Here is a 23,402-nt window from a genome sequence, read left to right as displayed (position 1 = left end):
TCTCTGGTTCCAGTTCCTGCCTCACATGCTTGTGCGTGGCTGGTGTATCTAAAATGAAAGTGCCAGCCCAAGAAGGATGTTCCAGGCCTGGCAGTGAGTTTCTGTCCACTTTGTGTTTTAATAGGAAAAAGGGGAAATTCACACTGAAATCAAAGAAAATCCTTAAACAAGGGCTGCTTTCCTGCAGCTCTAGACAGCGAGGGCTGACCTCTGTGGGCAGGGCCAGCCTTCCCTGGGGACAGGGCCCCATCACGCTGCCACACACGTGTCCCCAGGGCTGTGGCATGGCCAGGACATCCTCATGGCAACGTCCCCAGGGCGCTGCTGCCGACATCATCATAGTCCATGTGTCCAGGGGGCTGTTCTGAGGGCTCCCTGCTGGCTCCTGCGGGACCTGAAGGGGAGTAGATCCCACCTTGGGGACAGCACAGAAAGGTGCCCGAGGGGGCAGGCAGCTCCGTGTCCCCCTGACAGACCCCACCTGGCCTCTGGCCACGGCACCCATGGATCTGCTGCTGGGGCCCTGCCCACCCCCAAGGCCAAAGCCTGCCATGGAGTGGCTCTGCACAGGGGACAGGGCAGCTGGCAGCCCTCTCACCTGTGGGGAGCACACAGATCCACCTCTGCCCTGCCACTCCCTCGGAGACGTCCCCACTGCTGGCAGCGGGGGGGTCCTGGGGCACATCCAGGACATCGTCGTAGCCATCCGGGGTTCCTTGCTCGGGCCAGGCAGGGGGATCTGGGAAAAGCAGAGGGGTCCATGGCAGTGACCAGCAGCCCTGGCAGGGCTCAGGCTGTGCCACCCCCTCCAGCCTTTCCACTTCAGCACGTGCTAGAGGCCCTGTGGACCCACAGGGAAAGGTGATGTTTCACTGCACATTAATAAGGGAGGAGATTTGTCCCCTCAGCCCCCCCAGCCCAAGTGTGTCCCCTCTCCCCAGCTCTCCCTGCTGGGCTCCTGCCCTGTGGCCCTACCTGGGGCTGCCTCGGTGTCACTCCCCTCTACGCTGTCCCCTGTGTAATACGGCAGCTTCTTCACCCATCCCTCCAACAGGGAACCTGCAGGGGATAAACAGGGACTTGGGGGTGGCCTCAAGTGGCACCGCCAGTGACAGAACCTCACACCACAGAGCAGGGCTGCTCTGGGACCGAGGGACACCCACAGCCCATGGCCAGGAGCCCCTGCTGGGCCACCAGGAGCCAGAGCTGCTGTGGGGCTCTCAGGGCAGAGCCTTCAGGGCAGGCACAACTGGGGCAAAAGGGCTGCACCCACCTGGGGGAGTGGGCACCTCCTGGTACTCGGGCATGGCTTTGTAATCCAGCTCCTCGTAGACAGCATTGGAGATGGCATCTGCAGCTCTGCCAGGGCCTGGAAGGAGATGCAGCACTTACCTGGGGCCCTGGCCACTGTGGGGGCACCAGGATCACCCCTGGCCCCCCCCACCGGGATCACCGGGATCTGTCCCCACCCCCACCCAACGGGACACACCTCGGCGACGGGCACGGGCACGGCACAGCAGCAGGGCCAGGGCACCCAGGGACAGGCACAGCAGCGTCCCCAGCACCACGCACAGCACAGTGGGCACAGGCACAGACCCCACAGCCACTGCCGGGGGCCTTCTTCTGGGGACACCTGTGGGGACACAGGCAGGCAGTGAGGCCAGGGGGATCCCAGCCAGCTTGCTGGGGGAGATGCGGGCACGGGCAGAGCTACCTGTGCTGCTGGCACCCTCCGGATATGCGGTCGTGTGTCCCTCAGTGGTGCCATTTCTGTCCTCCTCACACTCCACATAAGCATGCTCGTTGGTGCCACAGCTCTGCAGGTGCCAGGCTGCCGAGGGGCACTGCCAGAGCGAGCGGGCCCCGTCCTCACAGCCCACCCAGGCCAGCCAGGCCTCGGTCGAATCCTGGGTCGTGACAGCTGTGAGCTGGCCCAGTTCCCCACAGCCCAGCTGGCGGCAGACGGTGCTGGCAGTGCTGGGGCTGGTGCCGTTGGCGCACACGCGGCCCCAGGTGCTGTTCTGGAACATCTCCAGGAAGCCCCGGCAGCGCCCAGGGCCCCCTGCCAGCCGCACGGAGAGCTGCTCTGCAAGGGAGGCACGGGGGTCACGGCACGGCCAGAAACCCCCCGGGGGCTCGCCGGGCCCTGATCTGGGGCTGCCCAGCACTGACCTGAGCAGACGGCCCCTGCCCCGCCGCCGGGCCCGCACTCGCGCCGTTCCGTGCGCCCGCATTCCCACAGAGACTCCTCGGAGCCGGAGCAGGCGGGGCTGTACGGCCACAGCGGCCCCGCGCCGGCACCCAAGCGCGGGTGGTACGGCACTGCACCCGGGGCCTGCAGTGCCGTACCACAGCCCAGCTCCCGGCACACAACGGCCGCGGCCTGCAGCCCCCAGCCTTCCTGGCACACCCAGCTCCAGCTGCCACCGGAATAGACCTCCACACGCCCGGCACAGCGCCCAGAGCTCCCCACCAGCCTCACCTGCAGGCTGCCTGTGGGCACGGAAGGAATGGGCTGGGGTGGCTGCTTGGAGCACCGGCACCTCCAGCCCTTCTCAGGACACCCACCTGAGCAGACAAGGTAAGTCCCATGAGGCATGTCAGCTGGTCCAGTGGTCATCAACCGGTAATCGGGCCAAAAAAAATTCTCACTTATGGTCCTACTGGCCAGATCAGTGGTCATCTCCACAATGTCTTTGATCACCGTTTTCATCATGCCCCAACTTTTGTAGTCTTGCATCAGATACAACTCCCCAGGGACACCGTGACTCTTCTCCAGTTCTCCACAGCCCAGCTTCCAACAGACGTTGCTCAAATTCCGTAGGAGCGAAACCTCTCCCGGCACACGGTGCCAGGCCCCAGTGCTTGTGTTATACTCCAGGAACCCCTCGCAGCGGGTCTCACCTTTCACAAGCCGCAGGGACTCAACAGCGCCTGTAAAATGGCCGCACTCAGACCTTCACCAAAAAATAAGCGTGCATCATCTCATACCTTCTCCACTTTTGGCAGAGTCCCAAAAGCCCTTAAGGCTCCTCACAGAGCTGCCATACCCACCTGAGCAGTTGACGGCGGCGGCGTTTCCGGGGGCACAGGGCGGCTTCCCCAGCACGGCCACGGGGCACTGGCCCGGGTGCCGCTCGCTCCCGCTGCAGCCGAAGGCGTCCGGCCGCAGCGGCCCCTCCCCGCTGCCGAAGGAGCCTCCCGGGGGCACGCTGAAGGCGCGGCCGCAGCCCAGGTGCCGGCACAGGACGTGTGCATCGGGCAGGTCCCACTCGCTGGCGCACACGGAGCCCCACGTCCCCCTCACTGCCACCTCCACTCGCCCGGCGCATCCCGAGCTGCCGTTGCCCAGCCGGAAGCCCGTGTAGGCTGCCACAGGAACAGCCTTGAGAGCACTGATGCTGCAGGGACCCCAACTGCCCCCGCTGTCCCCGCCACTTACAGGAGCAGATGACGCTGGCAGGGCCGCTGCACTCCTGGCTCTGGGCCGGACGCTGGGCACAGGCACTCAGGAGGGGCTCGGTGCCATTGCACCGGAAGCCCCCGACCCAGAGCGATCCCGACACTGCCCCAAAACGGCCACTGCCGGCGATAGCGATCACCTCACCGCAGCCCAGCTCCCTGCACACCACCTGGGCCACCTTCATGTCCACCTCATCCTCACAGACACCGACCCAGGCCTGGCCCTGACGCACCTCCAGCCGCCCGGCACAGGCTCCATCGTCACCAACCAGTCGGGAAAAGCCTGGGGGAGCAGTGCAGGGCCAGTGACAAGGGATGTGCATGAAGTGCCACAACCATCTTAAACCCAGCTCCTACCTTGGCAGACAACGCCAACGTCCGAGACATTGATGCTGCTGTTATAGGGTCCCCAGCCACGGATCTCACAGTCCCAGAGCGTGGCCTCGTCCCCACTGCAGTTCACCAGGGCCAGGCTGACAAGCCCGTCCTCGACACCAAAGCGCTCGTGGGTGTAGTAGGCAATAGAAGCTGAGCCACAGCCCAGCTGCTGGCAAACCACCTCGGCGTCCTCCATGTCCCAGCTGTCGTCTCCCACCGTGCCCCAGTGTCCCTGCAGCTTCACCTCCACCCTCCCGGCACAGGGACTGCCGCCGCCCGCCAGCCTCAGCTCCACGGCATCTGTACAGGGGCACCGGCACGGCTCACACCAGCCCGCGGTGCCCCAGCGCAAGGTGGCTCTGCCAGCACGGCCAGCGCGTCCCCTCACCTGTGCAGGTCACCCCCACATCCCACTCGTGGCCGCAGAAATGCCGTCCCCATCCGATGTTAGGACACTGCTCCAGCGCATCCTCGGTGCCGCGGCAGAAGAAGGGCTGCAGCCAGATCCGCCCGCTGCCCGGCCCGAACGGGGCGTGCAGGGACGCCCTGGCCACCTGGCCGCAGCCCAGCTGCCGGCACACCACCACAGCCCAGCGAGCCTCCCAGTCGAAGTCGAAGGCGCACACGGAGCCCCACTCACCGTCGTGCTTCACCTCCACGCGCCCGGCACAGCGCCCGCCGCCGCCCACCAGACGCAGCTCCCCGGAGCCTGCGGCACGGAGGCTGCTGAGCCGGGCCCGCCGCCGCCGCGGGCCCCGCTCCCGCCCGCCCGACACTCACCCCCGCACAGCCGCACGCACACGAGCAGCCCCAGAGCCAGCAGCGGCCCCATGGCCACCGGCCCCATGGCCACCGGCCCCCAGCCAGCGCAGCCACGGCACCTCTGCCAGCGCCCGAGCCAATGCACGCAGCAGCAGCAGCACCGGGGGGGGCAGCCTTTATCAGGCGCCTCATCTCCCGGCTGCGGGGCCGCGGCCTCCAATAACCTGCTCCGTGCCCAAATATGAGCCTCGCCTGCGCCTCTGCCGTCACACACCTCGCCACAGTGGGCTGCCACCCGGATGTCCCCGGGGGGAGACAGCCCCCCCACAGCACCTGCCCTGCGGGGGCCCCTCCTGCATCCCCCGGGGCTCCAACGCTGCTGCTGGAGCCTGCCGAGAGCCACCCTGATGGGGAGGACGGGCTCCAGCCCACATCCTACCGAGAGCATCCAGCAACCACTTCTAGGTCGAGCACCTGCAAAGCTCAAAGCCCCACGCTCGGGGCGCTCCCCTCCTGGCTGCTCGGAGCCCCCGGGGGGGTGGCAGCAGCCCCCGGCTCTCGCCGGGGCTGCCAGCTGCCAGCTGCGTGCGGTCCCTCGCAGCGGCGCTGGCACATGGCGCCGCTGCCGCGGCTCTGGCCCCGCGCTCGCCTCGCCCAGGGCAGGAAGGAGGCGGTCACCCCCCGGCGGCTCCCGGCCTCGCCAGCGACCGCACGCGCCTCCCGACACCTGCGCTGCCGCCGACAGCGCCGCGCCCCCGCCGCGCCTGCCCCGCCGCCCCGGGCCTCTGCAGCCCGCCAGCCGCGCACGGCAGGAAACGTCCCGGGCTCACCCTTCACAGGACTCTCCGGCAGCGCATTCCCAACGCAGGGATCCGCTTGCTCCCATGGCACTGACACCCATTCACAGCTGCGGCTCCACTGACCCCCGCTGGCCCCGGAGCTTCCCCAAACACCCACTGCAACACGCAGACCTCACGTTTCCTCACTAGTTCCACTCCAGCTTTCCCACGGCACATCCGCGGGTGACTCCCTCTCTAAATCCGATTGCTGCTGCCCGCAGGAACACAGAAACAGCCCCAGCTGCCGCCTCGAAGGATTGTCCCAAGCAAAGGAACAGGGCGTTGAGCCTCTCACATTCCAAGCAAAAAAACTCCACTCCAAACTCTCTCTTCCTCCCGATCCTCCTCTCCCGCTGTCTCTCTCAGTGTCTCTCACCTGGCCGGGATCCCGCTTTCTCCGGCTCTTTGTTATACAAACGACGGGCACCTCCCGGACTCTCGTGCCGGGCTGCCGCGCAGAGCAAACGGAGCAGCTGGAACTGCAGCTGCTGCCCATGCACCGGCAGCGCAGCCATTGCTGCCCGGCACCACGTCCCGGTCCCTCGCTGTGCGGCGGCGGGAGGAGCTGCCCTGCCCCATCCCCCCGCGCTGCCGGGCCCTGCGGCACCGGGCCCTGTCCGGGGCTGCTCCGCTCACAGACGCACGCACCGCACGGAGCCCACACCGGCCCGGGTGGGCCGGGGCACCCGGACCGGAGGGCACTGGCCGGCTGGGTGGCTGGCGGCGGGCCCGGCCACAGCGGACAGGAGATCTCCGAGTCCACGGACACATCTGGGGCCCCTCGGGAGGCTCTGAGGGTCTTTCCCGAGGGCTCTCCTTGGGCTGCGGAATTGCCGCCTCAGCAGCCCCTGCTGCTGCGAGCACCTCAGCCACTGCTCCGCCCTTCCCACCCGGAGCAGCTCAGCAAGCAGAGGCCAAAGCCCTCCTTCCCTGTTTCCCTCGCTCCCACAGGCCGGGCAGCTGCCGGCTGTCGGGCGCCTCCTGCCCGGCCCTGGCTGCGCGGCTGCTGCAGGGGCCCCGTCTCACCTGCCTGGACCTGAGTGACAACGAGCTGCGAGCCCAGGGCGTCCTGCAGCTCTGCCAGCAGCTCCGGCAGCCCGCCTGCCCGCTGAGGAGCCTGGGGTGAGTCAGGGCCCTGCCCCGGGCCCTTCCATGCCCGGCATGCCCGAGCCGGGCAGCGGAGGCTGCGGGACAGGCAGGGCCGCACCGGCACCGCGGCCCCTTCAGCACCTCCCTCCCCACAAGCTCCAACACCTTCTCCTCTGCTCCTGCCTCCTCCACGCCCAGGCCGAGCACGGACGGATTCAGCCAGGCCCTGCTGCAGGAACTGGACGCCCTCCGGGCCCTGCAGCCCGGCCTGAACATCGGGAACCTCCTGGAGCACGACGTGCCGCACGCCGGGGCCATGGCCCGGCTGCCCTGCCACCGCGGGCTGCCCTGCCGGGGGGCAGGAAGGCGCTGCCCTCCTTCAGGAGACCTCCCATCCTTTAGGAAAATCCTTCCAACAACCAGAGCCAGTCCTGGCCCAGCTCCCCGTGCTGAGAGTGGGGCTGAGCCTGCCCCACCCTCGGGGCACAGAGAGGAGATCCTGCTGCATCTGCGGGGCGGGGTCCAGCTCCTGCCCTCTCCCTTTTGCCCTCGCTGTTGGGGGCAGCAGTTCTGTGCATTTGGCAGTGCCAAATAAAGACCCCGAAGACAATCCCAGCCATCTCTCACTATTTCTCCCCCTCAGCCAAGGATGGGGTCTCTGGTTCCAGTTCCTGCCTCACATCCTTGTGTGTGGCTGGTGTATCTAAAATGAAAGTGCCAGCCCAAGAAGGATGTTCCAGGCCTGGCAGTGAGTTTCTGTCCACTTTGTGTTTTAATAGGAAAAAGGGGAAATTCACACTGAAATCAAAGAAAATCCTTAAACAAGGGCTGCTTTCCCGCAGCGCGGGACAGCGAGGGCTGACCTCTGTGGGCAGGGCCAGCCTTCCCTGGGGACAGGGCCCCATCACGCTGCCACACACGTGTCCTCAGGGCTGTGGCATGGCCAGGACATCCTCATGGCAAAGTCCCCAGGGCGCTGCTGCCGACATCATCATAGTCCATGTGTCCAGGGGGCTGTTCCGAGGGCTCCCTGCTGGCTCCTGGGGGACCTGGAGGGGAGTAGATCCCACCTTGGGGACAGCACAGAAAGGTGCCCAAGGGGGCAGGCAGCTCCGTGTCCCCCTGACAGACCCGACCTGGGCTCTGGCCACGGCACCCATGGATCTGCTGCTGGGGCCCTGCCCGCCCCCACAGCCAAAGCCTGCCATGCAGTGGCTCTGCACAGGGGACAGGGCAGCTGGGAGCCCTCTCACCTGTGGGGAGCACACAGATCCACCTCTGCCCTGTCACTCCCTCGGAGATGTCCCCACTGCTGGCAGCGGGGGGGTCCTGGGGCACAGCCAGGACATCGTCGTAGCCATCCGGGGGTCCTTGCTCGGGCCAGGCAGGGGGATCTGGGAAAAGCAGAGGGGTCCATGGCAGTGACCAGCGGCCCTGGCAGCGCTCAGGCTGTGCCACCCCCTCCAGCCTTTCCACTTCAGCACGTGCTAGAGGCCCAAAGGGGAAGGTGATGTTTCACTGCACATTAATAAGGGAGGAGATTTGTCCCCTCAGCCCCCCAAGCCCAAGTGTGTCCCCTCTCCCCAGCTCTCCCTGCTGGGCTCCTGCCCTGTGGCCCTACCTGGGGCTGCCTCGGTGTCACTCCCTTCCACGCTGTCCCCTGTGTAATACGGCAGCTTCTTCACCCATCCCTCCAACAGGGAACCTGCAGGGGATAAACAGGGACTTGGGGGTGGCCTCAAGTGGCACCGCCAGTGACAGAACCTCACACCCCAGAGCGGGGCTGCTCTGGGACCGAGGGACACCCACAGCAAATGGCCAGGAGCCCCTGCTGGGCCACCAGGAGCCAGAGCTGCTGTGGGGCTCTCAGGGCAGAGCCTTCAGGGCAGGCACAACTGGGGCACAAGGGCTGCACCCACCTGGGGGAGTGGGCACCTCCTGGAACTCGGGCATGGCTTTGTAATCCAGCTCCTCGTAGACAGCATTGGAGATGGCATCTGCAGCTCTGCCAGGGCCTGGAAGGAGATGCAGCACTTACCTGGGGCCCTGGGCACTGTGGGGGGCACCGGGATCACCCGTGGTCCCCTTCTGAGCTATTCAGGGCTGGGGTTGCTGGATCCCCAAACGGGATCTGTCCCCACCCCCACCCACCGGGACACACCTCGGCGCCAGGCACGGGCACGGCACAGCAGCAGGGCCAGGGCACCCAGGGACAGGCACAGCAGCGTCCCCAGCACCACGCACAGCACAGTGGGCACAGGCACAGACCCCACAACCACTGCCGGGGGCCTTCTTCTGGGGACACCTGTGGGGACACAGGCAGGCAGTGAGGCCAGGGGGATCCTAGCCAGCCTGCTGGGGGAGATGCGGGCACGGGCAGAGCTACCTGTGCTGCTGGCACCCTCCGGATATGCGGTCGTGTGTCCCTCCGTGGTGCCATCTCTGTCCTCCTCACACTCCACATGGGCGTCCCCGCCTGGCCTGCAGCTCTGGAGGTGCCAGGCTGCCGAGGGGCACTGCCAGAGCGAGCGGGCCCCGTCCTCACAGCCCACCCAGGCCAGCCAGGCCTCGGTCGAATCCTGGGCGGTGACAGCTGTGAGCCAGCCCCGCTGCCCACAGCCCAGCTGGCGGCAGACGGTGCTGGCAGTGCTGGGGCTGGTGCCGTTGGCGCACACGCGGCCCCAGGTGCCGTTGTAGGAGATCTCCAGGAAGCCCCGGCAGCGCCCAGGGCCCCCTGCCAGCCGCACGGAGAGCTGCTCTGCAAGGGAGGCACGGGGGTCACGGCACGGCCAGGAACCCCCCGGGGCCTCGCCGGACCCTGATCTGGGGCTGCCCGGCACTGACCTGAGCAGACGGCACCTGCCCCGCCGCCGGGCCCGCACTCGCGCCGTTCCGTGCGCCCGCATTCCCACAGAGACTCCTCGGAGCCGGAGCAGGCGGGGCTGTACGGCCACAGCGGCCCCGCGCCGGCACCCAAGCGCGCCCAGCCCGGGGCCTGCAGTGCCGTGCCACAGCCCAGCTCCCGGCACACAACGGCCGCGGCCTGCAGCCCCCAGCCTTCCTGGCACACCCAGCTCCAGCTGCCACCGGAATAGACCTCCACACGCCCGGCACAGCGCCCAGAGCTCCCCACCAGCCTCACCCGCAGGCTGCCTGCGGGCACGGAAGGAATGGGCTGGAGTGGCTGCTTGGGGCACCGGCACCTCCAGCCCTTCTCAGGACACCCACCTGAGCAGACAATGACCATCTCCTCAAGGCTGCTGTTTGCTGCAGGGCCCATCCCTGACACATTGCCCATCTCCTCCAGCTGGTCATCCATCTCCTCAGGGCTGCTGCTCAGTGCAGAGCCCATGCCCAAACTGCTGCCCATCTCTTCAGTCATGATGTCCACCTCGCTGGGGCTGCTGCTCAATGCAGGAGCCGTGCCCAAGGCAGTGTAAACGTCCTTGGGAAGGCCACAGCCCAGCACCGCACATACCATGTACACATCCCATTGGTTCCACTGCTCCAGAGGCACACGGCGCCAGGCTGGGCTGGTTATGGTCTCCTCCAGCCGCCCATCACACAAGCTCTGACCATCCACCAGCCTCAGGGATGTGACAAAGCCACTGCCTGCAAATTCACCAGCAGAGCCATGGCTCACACCGTACTTCATTCCGAAACGTCAGCTCGCAATTCTCGGAGAGGTCCCAAAAGCCCTTAAGGCTCTTCACAGAGCTGCCATACCCACCTGAGCAGTTGACGGCGGCGGCGTTTCCGGGGGCACAGGGCGGCTTCCCCAGCACGGCCACGGGGCACTGGCCCGGGTGCCGCTCGCTCCCGCTGCAGCCGAAGGCGTCCGGCCGCAGCGGCCCCTCCCCGCTGCCGAAGGAGCCTCCCGGGGGCACGCTGAAGGCGCGGCCGCAGCCCAGGTGCCGGCACAGGACGTGTGCATCGGGCAGGTCCCACTCGCTGGCGCACACGGAGCCCCACGTCCCCCTCACTGCCACCTCCACTCGCCCGGCGCATCCCGAGCTGCCGTTGCCCAGCCGGAAGCCCGTGTAGGCTGCCACAGGAACAGCCTTGAGAGCACTGATGCTGCAGGGACCCCAACTGCCCCCGCTGTCCCCGCCACTTACAGGAGCAGATGACGCTGGCAGGGCCGCTGCACTCCTGGCTCTGGGCCGGACGCTGGGCACAGGCACTCAGGAGGGGCTCGGTGCCATTGCACTGGAAGCCCCCGTCCCAGAGCGATCCCGACACTGCCCCAAAACGGCCACTGCCGGCGATGGCGATCACCTCACCGCAGCCCAGCTCCCTGCACACCACCTGGGCCACCTTCATGTCCACCTCATCCTCACAGACACCGACCCAGGCCCGGCCCTGACGCACCTCCAGCCGCCCGGCACAGGCTCCATCGCCACCAACCAGCTGGGAAAAGCCTGGGGGATCAGTGCAGGGCCTGTTACAAGAGATGTGCATGAACAGTCTCAACTCCCTCAAGCCCGGCTCCTACCTTGGCAGACTACGGCAGTGTCCGAACCATGGAGGTTAATGGAATAGGGTCCCCAGCCACGGATCTTGCAGTCCCAGAGCGTGGCCTCATCCCCACTGCAGTTCACCAGGGCCAGGCTGATGGGCCCAACGCCTACACCAAAGTGATCAAGGGCGAAGAAGGCACCGGAAGCCGAACCACAGCCCAGCTGCTGGCAAACCACCTCGGCGTCCGCCATGTCCCAGCTGTCGTCTACCACCGTGCCCCAGTGTCCCTGCAGCTTCACCTCCACCCTCCCGGCACAGGGACTGCCGCCGCCCGCCAGCCTCAGCTCCACGGCATCTGCACAGGGGCACCGGAACGGCTCACACCAGCCCGCAGTGCCCCAGCGCAAGATTGCTCTGCCAACGCGGCCAGCGTGTCCCCTCACCTGTGCAGGTCACTCCCACATCCGACTGGTGGCTGCAGAAATGCTGTCCCCATCCCTCGTGCGAACACTGCTCCAGCGCATCCTCGGTGCCGCGGCAGAAGAAGGGCTGCAGCCAGATCCGCCCGCTGCCCGGCCCGAACGGGGCGTGCAGGGACGCCCTGGCCACCCGGCCGCAGCCCAGCTGCCGGCACACCACCACGGCCAGTGGCGCTCCCAGAGCCTCCCAGTCGAAGTCGAAGGCGCACACGGAGCCCCACTCACCGTCGTGCTTCACCTCCACGCGCCCGGCACAGCGCCCGCCGCCGCCCACCAGACGCAGCTCCCCGGAGCCTGCGGCACGGAGGCTGCTGAGCCGGGCCCGCCGCCGCCGCGGGCCCCGCTCCCGCCTGCCCGACACTCACCCCCGCACAGCCGCACGCACACGAGCAGCCCCAGAGCCAGCAGCGGCCCCATGGCCACCGGCCCCATGGCCACCGGCCCCCAGCCAGCGCAGCCACGGCACCTCTGCCAGCGCCCGAGCCAATGCACGCAGCAGCAGCAGCACCGGGGGGGGCAGCCTTTATCAGGCGCCTCATCTCCCGGCTGCGGGGCCGCGGCCTCCAATAACCTGCTCCGTGCCCAAATATGAGCCTCGCCTGCGCCTCTGCCGTCACACACCTCGCCACAGTGGGCTGCCACCCGGATGTCCCCGGGGGGAGACAGCCCCCCCACAGCACCTGCCCTGCGGGGGCCCCTCCTGCATCCCCCGGGGCTCCAACGCTGCTGCTGGAGCCTGCCGAGAGCCACCCTGATGGGGAGGACGGGCTCCAGCCCACATCCTACCGAGAGCATCCAGCAACCACTTCTAGGTCGAGCACCTGCAAAGCTCAAAGCCCCACGCTCGGGGCGCTCCCCTCCCGGCTGCTCGGAGCCCCCGGGGGGGTGGCAGCAGCCCCCGGCTCTCGCCGGGGCTGCCAGCTGCCAGCTGCGTGCGGTCCCTCGCGGCGGCGCTGGCACATGGCGCCGCTGCCGCGGCTCTGGCCCCGCGCTCGCCTCGCCCAGGGCAGGAAGGAGGCGGTCACCCCCCGGCGGCTCCCGGCCTCGCCAGCGACCGCACGCGCCTCCCGACACCTGCGCTGCCGCCGACAGCGCCGCGCCCCCGCCGCGCCTGCCCCGCCGCCCCGGGCCTCTGCAGCCCGCCAGCCGCGCACGGCAGGAAACGTCCCGGGCTCACCCTTCACAGGACTCTCCGGCAGCGCATTCCCAACGCAGGGATCCGCTTGCTCCCATGGCACTGACACCCATTCACAGCTGCGGCTCCACTGACCCCCGCTGGCCCCGGAGCTTCCCCAAACACCCACTGCCACACACTCGGAACCCACATTTCCTCACCAGTTCCACCCCGGCTTTCCCACGGCACAGTCGCAGGTGACTCTCTGTAAATCCGATTGCTGCTGCCCGCAGGAACACAGAAGCAGCCCCAGCTGCTGCCTCCAGGATTGTCCCAGGCAAAGGAACAGGGCTTTGAGCCTCTCACATTCCAAGCACAGAAAGTCCACTCTAAAGGCTCTCTTCCTCCCGATCCTCCTCTCCCGCTGTCTCTCACCTGGCCGGGATCCCGCTTTCTCCGGCTCTTTGTTATACAAACGACGGGCACCTCCCGGACTCTCGTGCCGGGCTGCCGCGCAGAGCAAACGGAGCAGCTGGAACTGCAGCTGCTGCCCATGCACCGGCAGCGCAGCCATTGCTGCCCGGCACCACGTCCCGGTCCCTCGCTGTGCGGCGGCGGGAGGAGCTGCCCTGCCCCATCCCCCCGCGCTGCCGGGCCCTGCGGCACCGGGCCCTGTCCGGGGCTGCTCCGCTCACAGACGCACGCACCGCACGGAGCCCACACCGGCCCGGGTGGGCCGGGGCACCCGGACCGGAGGGCACTGGCCGGCTGGGTGGCTGGCGGCGGGCCCGGCCACAGCGGACAGGAGATCTCCGAGTCCACGGACACATCTGGGGCCCCTCGGGAGGCTCTGAGGGTCTTTCCCGAGGGCTCTCCTTGGGCTGCGGAATTGCCGCCTCAGCAGCCCCTGCTGCTGCGAGCACCTCAGCCACTGCTCCGCCCTTCCCACCCGGAGCAGCTCAGCAAGCAGAGGCCAAAGCCCTCCTTCCCTGTTTCCCTCGCTCCCACAGGCCGGGCAGCTGCCGGCTGTCGGGCGCCTCCTGCCCGGCCCTGGCTGCGCGGCTGCTGCAGGGGCCCCGTCTCACCTGCCTGGACCTGAGTGACAACGAGCTGCGAGCCCAGGGCGTCCTGCAGCTCTGCCAGCAGCTCCGGCAGCCCGCCTGCCCGCTGAGGAGCCTGGGGTGAGTCAGGGCCCTGCCCCGGGCCCTTCCATGCCCGGCATGCCCGAGCCGGGCAGCGGAGGCTGCGGGACAGGCAGGGCCGCACCGGCACCGCGGCCCCTTCAGCACCTCCCTCCCCACAAGCTCCAACACCTTCTCCTCTGCTCCTGCCTCCTCCACGCCCAGGCCGAGCACGGACGGATTCAGCCAGGCCCTGCTGCAGGAACTGGACGCCCTCCGGGCCCTGCAGCCCGGCCTGAACATCGGGAACCTCCTGGAGCACGACGTGCCGCACGCCGGGGCCATGGCCCGGCTGCCCTGCCACCGCGGGCTGCCCTGCCGGGGGGCAGGAAGGCACTGCCATCCTTCAGGAGACCTCCCATCCTTTAGGAAAATCCTTCCAACAACCAGAGCCAGTCCTGGCCCAGCTCCCCGTGCTGAGAGTGGGGCTGAGCCTGCCCCACCCTCGGGGCACAGAGAGGAGATCCTGCTGCATCTGCGGGGCGGAGTCCGGCTCCTGCCCTCTCCCTTTTGCCCTCGCTGTTGGGGGCAGCAGTTCTGTGCATTTGGCAGTGCCAAATAAAGACCCCGAAGACAATCCCAGCCATCTCCCACTATTTCTCCCCCTCAGCCAAGGATGGGGTCTCTGGTTCCAGTTCCTGCCTCACATCCTTGTGCGTGGCAGGTGTACCTAAAATGAAAGTGCCAGCCCAAGAAGGATGTTCCAGGCCTGGCAGTGAGTTTCTGTCCACTTTGTGTTTTAATAGGAAAAATGGGAAATTCACACTGAAATTAAAGAAAATCCTTAAACAAGGGCTGCTTTCCTGCAGCGCGGGACAGCAAGGGCTGACCTCTGTGGGCAGGGCCAGCCTTCCCTGGGGACAGGGCCCCATCACGCTGCCACACACGTGTCCTCAGGGCTGTGGCATGGCCAGGACATCCTCATGGCAAAGTCCCCAGGGCGCTGCTGCCGACATCATCATAGTCCATGTGTCCAGGGGGCTGTTCTGAGGGCTCCCTGCTGGCTCCTGGGGGACCTGGAGGGGAGTAGATCCCACCTTGGGGACAGCACAGAAAGGTGCCCAAGGGGGCAGGCAGCTCCGTGTCCCCCTGACAGACCCGACCTGGGCTCTGGCCACGGCACCCATGGATCTGCTGCTGGGGCCCTGCCCACCCCCAAGGCCAAAGCCTGCCATGCAGTGGCTCTGCACAGGGGACAGGGCAGCTGGGAGCCCTCTCACCTGTGGGGAGCACACAGATCCGCCTCTGCCCTGCCACTCCCTCGGAGATGTCCCCACTGCTGGCAGCGGGGGGGTCCTGGGGCACATCCAGGACATCGTCGTAGCCATCCGGGGTTCCTTGCTCGGGCCAGGTAGGGGGATCTGGGAAAAGCAGAGGGGTCCATGGCAGTGACCAGCAGCCCTGGCAGGGCTCAGGCTGTGCCACCCCCTCCAGCCTTTCCACTTCAGCACGTGCTAGAGGCCCTGTGGACCCACAGGGAAAGGTGATGTTTCACTGCATATTAATAAGGGAGGAGATTTGTCCCCTCAGCCCCCCCAGCCCAAGTGTGTCCCCTCTCCCCAGCTCTCCCTGCTGGGCTCCTGCCCTGTGGCCCTACCTGGGGCTGCCTCGGTGTCACTCCCTTCCACGCTGTCCCCTGTGTAATACGGCAGCTTCTTCACCCATCCCTCCAACAGGGAACCTGCAGGGGATAAACAGGGACTTGGGGGTGGCCTCAAGTGGCACCGCCAGTGCCGGAACCTCCCACCACAGAGCGGGGCTGCTCTGGGACCGAGGGACACCCACAGCCCATGGCCACGAGTTCCTGCTGGGCCACCAGGAGCCAGAGCTGCCGTGGGGCTCTCGGGGCAGAGCCTTCAGGGCAGGCACAACTGGGGCACAAGGGCTGCACCCACCTGGGGGAGTGGGCACCTCCTGGAACTCGGGCATGGCTTTGTAATCCAGCTCCTCGTAGACAGCGTTGGAGATGGCATCTGCAGCTCTGCCAGGGCCTGGAAGGAGATGCAGCACTTACCTGGGGCCCTGGGCACTGTGGGGGGCACCGGGATCACCCCTGGCCCCCCCCACCAGGATCACCGGGATCTGTCCCCACCCCCACCCACCGGGACACACCTCGGCGCCGGGCACGGGCACGGCACAGCAGCAGGGCCAGGGCACCCAGGGACAGGCACAGCAGCGTCCCCAGCACCACGCACAGCACAGTGGGCACAGGCACAGACCCCACAGCCACTGCCGGGGGCCTTCTTCTGGGGACACCTGTGGGGACACAGGCAGGCAGTGAGGCCAGGGGGATCCTAGCCAGCCTGCTGGGGGAGATGCGGGCACGGGCAGAGCTACCTGTGCTGCTGGCACCCTCCGGATATGCGGTCGTGTGTCCCTCAGTGGTGCCATCTCTGTCCTCCTCACACTCCACATGGGCATCCCCGCCTGGCCTGCAGCTCTGCAGGTGCCAGGCTGCCGAGGGGCACTGCCAGAGCGAGGAGGCCCCGTCCTCACAGCCCACCCAGGCCAGCCAGGCCTCGGTCGGCTCCTGGGCGGTGACAGCTGTGAGCCAGCCCCGCTGTCCACAGCTCAGCTGGCGGCAGACGGTGCTGGCAGTGCTGGGGCTGGTGCCGTTGGCGCACACGCGGCCCCAGGTGCCGTTGTAGGAGATCTCCAGGAAGCCCCGGCAGCGCCCAGGGCCCCCTGCCAGCCGCACGGAGAGCTGCTCTGCAAGGGAGGCACGGGGGTCACGGCACGGCCAGGAACCCCCCGGGGCCTCGCCGGGCCCTGATCTGGGGCTGCCCGGCACTGACCTGAGCAGACGGCACCTGCCCCGCCGCCGCGCCCGCACTCGCGCCGTTCTGTGCGCCCGCATTCCCACAGAGACTCCTCGGAGCCGGAGCAGGCGGGGCTGTACGGCCACAGCGGCCCCGCGCCGGCACCCAAGCGCGCCCAGCCCGGGGCCTGCAGTGCCGTGCCACAGCCCAGCTCCCGGCACACAACGGCCGCGGCCTGCAGCCCCCAGCCTTCCTGGCACACCCAGCTCCAGCTGCCACCGGAATAGACCTCCACACGCCCGGCACAGCGCCCAGAGCTCCCCACCAGCCTCACCCGCAGGCTGCCTGCGGGCACGGAAGGAATGGGCTGGAGTGGCTGCTTGGGGCACCGGCACCTCCAGCCCTTCTCAGGACACCCACCTGAGCAGACAATGACCATCTCCTCAAGGCTGCTGTTTGCTGCAGGGCCCATCCCTGACACATTGCCCATCTCCTCCAGCTGGTCATCCATCTCCTCAGGGCTGCTGCTCAGTGCAGAGCCCATGCCCAAACTGCTGCCCATCTCTTCAGTCATGATGTCCACCTCGCTGGGGCTGCTGCTCAATGCAGGAGCCGTGCCCAAGGCAGTGTAAACGTCCTTGGGAAGGCCACAGCCCAGCACCGCACATACCTTGTACGCATCCCATTGGTTCCACTGCTCCAGAGGCACACGGCGCCAGGCTGGGCTGGTTATGGTCTCCTCCAGCCGCCCATCACACAAGCTCTGACCATCCACAAGCCTCAGGGACGTGACAAAGCCACTGCCTGCAAATTCACCAGCAGAGCCATGGGCTGTAGCACCTGGCTCTCACCATACTTCAGTCCAAAACATCAGCTCGCAATTCTTGACGGGGTCCTGAAAGCCCTTAAGGCTCCTCACAGAGCTGCCATACCCACCTGAGCAGTTGACGGCTGCGGCGTTTCCGGGGGCACAGGGCGGCTTCCCCAGCACGGCCACGGGGCACTGGCCCGGGTGCCGCTCGCTCCCGCTGCAGCCGAAGGCGTCCGGCCGCAGCGGCCCCTCCCCGCTGCCGAAGGAGCCTCCCGGGGGCACGCTGAAGGCGCGGCCGCAGCCCAGGTGCCGGCACAGGACGTGCGCATCGGGCAGGTCCCACTCGCTGGCGCACACGGAGCCCCACGTCCCCCTCACTGCCACCTCCACTCGCCCGGCGCATCCCGAGCTGCCGTTGCCCAGCCGGAAGCCCGTGTAGGCTGCCACAGGAACAGCCTTGAGAGCACTGATGCTGCAGGGACCCCAACTGCCCCCGCTGTCCCCGCCACTTACAGGAGCAGATGACGCTGGCAGGGCCGCTGCACTCCTGGCTCTGGGCTGGACGCTGGGCACAGGCACTCAGGAGGGGCTCGGTGCCATTGCACTGGAAGCCCCCGACCCAGAGCGATCCCGACACTGCCCCAAAACGGCCACTGCCGGCGATGGCGATCACCTCACCGCAGCCCAGCTCCCTGCACACCACCTGGGCCACCTTCATGTCCACCTCATCCTCACAGACACCGACCCAGGCCTGGCCCTGACGCACCTCCAGCCGCCCGGCACAGGCTCCATCGCCACCAACCAGCTGGGAAAATCCTGGGGGAGCAGTGCAGGGCCTGTTACAAGAGATGTGCATGAACAGTCTCAACTCCCTCAAGCCCGGCTCCTACCTTGGCAGACTACGGCAGTGTCTGAATCATGGATGGTAACGTTATAGGGTCCCCAGCCACGGATCTTGCAGTCCCAGAGCGTGGCCTCGTCCCCACTGCATTCCACCATGGCCAGGCTCATGGGCCCAACGCCTACACCAAAGCGATCAAGGGCGAAGAAGGCACCGGAAGCTGAACCACAGCCCAGCTGCTGGCAAACCACCTCGGCGTCCGCCACGTTCCAGTTGTCGTCTCCCACCGTGCCCCAGTGTCCCTGCAGCTTCACCTCCACCCTCCCGGCACAGGGACTGCCGCCGCCCGCCAGCCTCAGCTCCATGGCATCTGCACAGGGGCACCAGCACGGCTCACACCAGCCCGCAGTGCCCCAGCGCAAGGTGACTCTGCCAGCACACCCAGCGTGTCCTCTCACCTGTGCAGGTCACCCCCACATCCCACTCGTGGCCGCAGAAATGCTGTCCCCATCCCAAGTGCAAACACTGCTCCAGCGCATCCTCGGTGCCGCGGCAGAAGAAGGGCTGCAGCCAGATCCGCCCGCTGCCCGGCCCGAACGGGGCGTGCAGGGACGCCCTGGCCACCCGGCCGCAGCCCAGCTGCCGGCACACCACCACGGCCAGTGGCGCTCCCAGAGCCTCCCAGTTGAAGTCGAAGGCGCACACGGAGCCCCACTCACCGTCGTGCTTCACCTCCACGCGCCCGGCACAGCGCCCGCCGCCGCCCACCAGACGCAGCTCCCCGGAGCCTGCGGCACGGAGGCTGCTGAGCCGGGCCCGCCGCCGCCGCGGGCCCCGCTCCCGCCCGCCCGACACTCACCCCCGCACAGCCGCACGCACACGAGCAGCCCCAGAGCCAGCAGCGGCCCCATGGCCACCGGCCCCATGGCCACCGGCCCCCAGCCAGCGCAGCCACGGCACCTCTGCCAGCGCCCGAGCCAATGCACGCAGCAGCAGCAGCACCGGGGGGGGCAGCCTTTATCAGGCGCCTCATCTCCCGGCTGCGGGGCCGCGGCCTCCAATAACCTGCTCCGTGCCCAAATATGAGCCTCGCCTGCGCCTCTGCCGTCACACACCTCGCCACAGTGGGCTGCCACCCGGATGTCCCCGGGGGGAGACAGCCCCCCCACAGCACCTGCCCTGCGGGGGCCCCTCCTGCATCCCCCGGGGCTCCAACGCTGCTGCTGGAGCCTGCCGAGAGCCACCCTGATGGGGAGGACGGGCTCCAGCCCACATCCTACCGAGAGCATCCAGCAACCACTTCTAGGTCGAGCACCTGCAAAGCTCAAAGCCCCACGCTCGGGGCGCTCCCCTCCTGGCTGCTCGGAGCCCCCGGGGGGGTGGCAGCAGCCCCCGGCTCTCGCCGGGGCTGCCAGCTGCCAGCTGCGTGCGGTCCCTCGCGGCGGCGCTGGCACATGGCGCCGCTGCCGCGGCTCTGGCCCCGCGCTCGCCTCGCCCAGGGCAGGAAGGAGGCGGTCACCCCCCGGCGGCTCCCGGCCTCGCCAGCGACCGCACGCGCCTCCCGACACCTGCGCTGCCGCCGACAGCGCCGCGCCCCCGCCGCGCCTGCCCGCGGTGAAGCCACATTCCGGGGGGGCACCGAGCCCACTTCATTTTGTGGGGACCCACCTGCGTTATCTTGTATCAAGCACCACCGAAAAACAAGGGGTGTAAGAGGCGGGAGCAGGAGCTCTCTTGAGTTCTCCGCTGTGTGTGAGGGTGACAGTGGGTCTGAGCCACCCTCAGCAGTGCTGAGCAGTGACAGTGCCAGCAGAACAGCTTGCTCCCTGCGCGGTCACTTCTGCAGCAGCGTAATCACCGCTGTGAAAATCGCCAATCACTTGTTTTTAAATTTTTAAAGTCTAATAGTAATAAAATTGTTATAAAAATTGTAATACAATTAGAGTAATAATAATTTTGACAATTTTAATTAGGAGAATAATGGACAATAGGGACAAAGAGTTACGGTCGTCCGGGTACACCTGTTAGCAGAGGATTAACCCTTAAAAGCAATAGCCTGTTACATATTCATGCACTTGATACATGATGCATAAATTCCATTCAAATACAGGATTCTGTCTGGTCGTCGTCAACTTATTCCTCTGAATCCTAACAGCGCCTTCGAGGTGGGAAGAAGTTCGTTTCTTCTGATAAGAGGGCAAAAAATTCTTTTTCTCTGAAAGACTTAGGTGTCCTGTGGCTGCTATCTCGCTGCAAGTCCTTTCTTCACAAAAAAGTATCCTACATAGCATAGTTTCTATTTTAACATTTTTTATAACCTAAAACTCTATTTAACACACTACTTAAGAGAATTAATACAGTATTACTTTCTAACACAACACATATAATATTCATTTTAATATTTGCGAAAAGCCAATCATAAAATACGCATTTTTCACAACCATCATGAGCCACCAGCTCTTCTGTGGGACTGGGGACCTGCCACCTGCCAGTGTCCTCGTGTCACCCCAGGATACCTCGTGAGCTGCGCTAAACCCTGTTAAGCCCTGAGGTGTCTCCGCCAGGGTTTCGCACGGCGCTGCTGCGGCTGCCTGTCCTTCCTGCCCGCTCGCAGACCCAGCCGGGGCTGGCGGGAGGGGACAATCCGCCTAAGCTCTCCCCGCGGCGGGCGGGAACCTTCACAGTGGGTGCCAGCCACATTATCAACCTCCCATTCTGCACCGCGGCCTTTGCATGCAGGTGGCAAAGTGCCACCGGAATGCCTCCCGTGTCTCCCGGAATGACACCCCAGAAAGGTGGGGGGAGACGGGAACCAGGAGAACCACGTGGGAACCGGGTGCGCGGCTGCCCCTGCTGGACACGCCCCCCTTCCCTATGACCACGCCCCATTCCCGGAGCCCCCGCCCCGCAGCACCACCCCCGGGCCGGCAGGGGGAGCCCCGCGCAGCCGCGACGATCCGGAAAGAACCGAGCGGCGGCGGAGGCGGCCGAGCCAGGGCTGGCGGCGCGGGCGGAGCGGGCGCGATGGCGCAGCAAGTCGAGCAGCTGCGGGCGGACGGCGTGGACAAGGAGGTGCTGCGGGAGGGCACCGGGCCGCTGCCAGACTTCCGCGACGGCACCAAGGTCAGATCTGCGGGGGGACGGGCAGGGTGGGGGATGTGGGAAGCGGAACGCGGCGGGGCAGGCGCGCATGCGCGCCCTCCCCCCCCCCCCCCGCCTGCGTCGCCATGGTGACGCCGCGCGCTCCTCCTGCTCCTTCAGGCCACTTTCCACTACCGGACGCTGCGGTGCGGCGATGAGGAGACGCCGGTGGACGACAGCAGGGCGCGGGGGAAGCCCATGGAGCTCATCGCCGGGAAAAAGTTCAAGCTGCCCGTGTGGGAAGCGGCGCTGCGAACCATGCGGCCCGGCGAGCGCGCACGCTTCCGCTGCGACACCAAGGTGGGCGGGCCCAGGACCTGTCCGGGGCGTGGTCTGTGCAGGTGGGCGGTGACTTTGTGTGGTAAGCGCGGGTTGCGGGGCCCCCGGTGCACTCCAGCCGTGCGGTTCGAGGCTAGAGCATCCTTACATTTTTCCCCCCGCCCTCTTCAAATTCTGGCTGTCTTCCCTCCCGCAGCACGTGGTGCTTTACCCACTAGTGTCCAAGAGCCTGCGGAACATCGCAGCAGGGAAGGACCCGCTGGAGGGGCAGCGGCACTGCTGCAGCATCGCCCAGATGCACGAGCACTACTCCCTGGGGTACCCCGACCTCGATGAGCTCCAGAAGAACCCCCAGCCCCTCATCTTTGACATCGAGGTGCTGAAGGTGAGGTGCTGGCATGGGGAGCTCGGGGTGAAAGTGTCCAGAAGACACACAGATGTGGCATGTGGGATGTGGTTTAGTAGTGGCCTTGGCAGTGCAGGACTCGAGGACTCTAGAGGTCTTCTCCAACCTGAACGATTCCATGATCCTATTCTCTGATTCCTTGATGGGGTGCTGGCAGGTGGAGCCACCCGGCTCCTACCAGCAGGACCCATGGGCCATGACAGATGAGGAGAAGCTCCAGGCTGTGCCCCAGATCCACAAGGAAGGCAATGAGCTATACCGGCAGGGCAAGGTGTCTGAGGCAGCTGCCAAATACTACGATGCCATCGCCTGTCTCAAGAACCTGCAGATGAAGGTGGGTCTCCCCAGATACACACAGGCATCCTTGGGAATGCGGGGCTTGAGCGCTGCCCCTCACTCTCCCTGCTCTGTCTGCCACAGGAGCAGCCAGGCTCTCCAGACTGGATCGAGCTCGACCAGAAGATCACACCCCTGCTCTTAAACTACTGCCAGTGCAAGCTGCAGTGTGAGGAGTACTACGAGGTGCTGGACCACTGCTCCTCCATCCTCAACAAGTATGAGGGTAAGGAGCCACGAGCCATCCCAGGTGGCTCTGGAGGGCACCAGGACACCCCCACCCTCCGCTGATGCTGGCTCTCTCCCCACAGACAATGTCAAGGCCTACTTCAAGCGGGGCAAGGCCCACGCAGCCGTGTGGAACGTGGCCGAGGCACAGGCTGACTTTGCCAAAGTCCTGGCACTCGACCCCTCGCTGCGCCCCGTAGTGTCCAAGGAGCTGCGGAGCCTGGAAGCCCGGCTGCGGGAGAAGGACGCCGAGGACAAGATCCGCTTCAAGGGCATCTTCTCCCAGTAGAGTCTGTGGCTGCAAGGGAGAGCCCAGTGCTCTCGGGACAGGTTCTTTTAGATATTCCACATGTGGAATGGTCATGGATGTTTATTAATGTTTAATACAGATTTTACTTATTTGAAGTCAGTGGAAATGGCCCTGGAGCTCGCCATGGCCTGGGGACAACAGCCAGGGCTCATCGTCACAGCAGGGATACGTGGGTGACTAGAGCCTGCTGCTTCCTGCCAACTTTTATCACTTATTTGATGTTTTTATACTTTATGGTGGCCATGGAAGGGCAGCACTGAGCCTCAGCTCCAACCCATTCATGCCTGTTCTCTGTGCCACGCCATTGTCACTTATCCAGGCTGCTGCTATCATCCCAAACCAGTGTCTCCTCTTGTCATGTCAGTGTCAGGAATATTTTATATAGAGTAACAGCTTGTTCCTGCTATCTCTATAAATCTCTGATCATGCTATGCCAAGATAAAGTCAAGTAAAACCAGTCACACCCCATGGTCACTACAAAAATTTGCTGCTAGAGGTAAAATTTGCTGCTAGAGGGGAAACCAAG

The 23,402-nt window shown here is 66.1% G+C and overlaps 2 protein-coding genes across 2 annotated transcripts; one reads left to right on the top strand and one right to left on the bottom strand.

Annotated features, from left to right (window-relative positions):
* Positions 1-299: 299 nt before the first annotated feature.
* On the bottom strand, positions 300-19,102 carry LOC136557632 (uncharacterized). The gene is made up of 39 exons (XM_066551701.1): positions 19,036-19,102; positions 18,635-18,964; positions 18,226-18,546; positions 17,849-18,151; positions 17,467-17,775; positions 16,561-17,328; positions 16,103-16,474; positions 15,878-16,021; positions 15,661-15,756; positions 15,363-15,446; positions 14,986-15,126; positions 13,534-14,080; positions 13,280-13,414; positions 11,836-12,602; positions 11,435-11,764; positions 11,026-11,346; positions 10,649-10,951; positions 10,267-10,575; positions 9,375-10,142; positions 8,917-9,288; positions 8,692-8,835; positions 8,450-8,545; positions 8,152-8,235; positions 7,784-7,924; positions 6,332-6,878; positions 6,078-6,212; positions 4,621-5,387; positions 4,229-4,549; positions 3,820-4,140; positions 3,443-3,745; positions 3,055-3,369; positions 2,569-2,934; positions 2,173-2,493; positions 1,715-2,086; positions 1,490-1,633; positions 1,274-1,369; positions 976-1,059; positions 599-739; positions 300-415 (listed from the first exon to the last, which is right to left on the bottom strand). The coding sequence occupies exons 1-39, from the start codon at positions 19,100-19,102 to the stop codon at positions 300-302; spliced, it is 11,601 nt and encodes a 3,866-aa protein (XP_066407798.1).
* A 2,017-nt stretch (positions 19,103-21,119) lies between these two features.
* Positions 21,120-23,344, top strand: AIP (aryl hydrocarbon receptor interacting protein). The gene is made up of 6 exons (XM_066551227.1): positions 21,120-21,299; positions 21,438-21,617; positions 21,793-21,981; positions 22,160-22,336; positions 22,423-22,564; positions 22,650-23,344. Exons 1-6 carry the CDS (start codon positions 21,201-21,203, stop codon positions 22,853-22,855), a joined length of 993 nt encoding a protein of 330 aa, XP_066407324.1. The 5' UTR covers positions 21,120-21,200; the 3' UTR covers positions 22,856-23,344.
* The last annotated feature ends 58 nt before the right edge of the window (positions 23,345-23,402 follow it).

The sequence above is a fragment of the Molothrus aeneus genome, chromosome 6, assembly GCF_037042795.1.
Source record: "Molothrus aeneus isolate 106 chromosome 6, BPBGC_Maene_1.0, whole genome shotgun sequence".
Classification (NCBI taxonomy): domain Eukaryota; kingdom Metazoa; phylum Chordata; class Aves; order Passeriformes; family Icteridae; genus Molothrus; species Molothrus aeneus.
The sequence above is the reverse complement of the archived record's forward strand: the minus strand, read 5'-3'. Positions and strand labels throughout refer to the sequence as shown.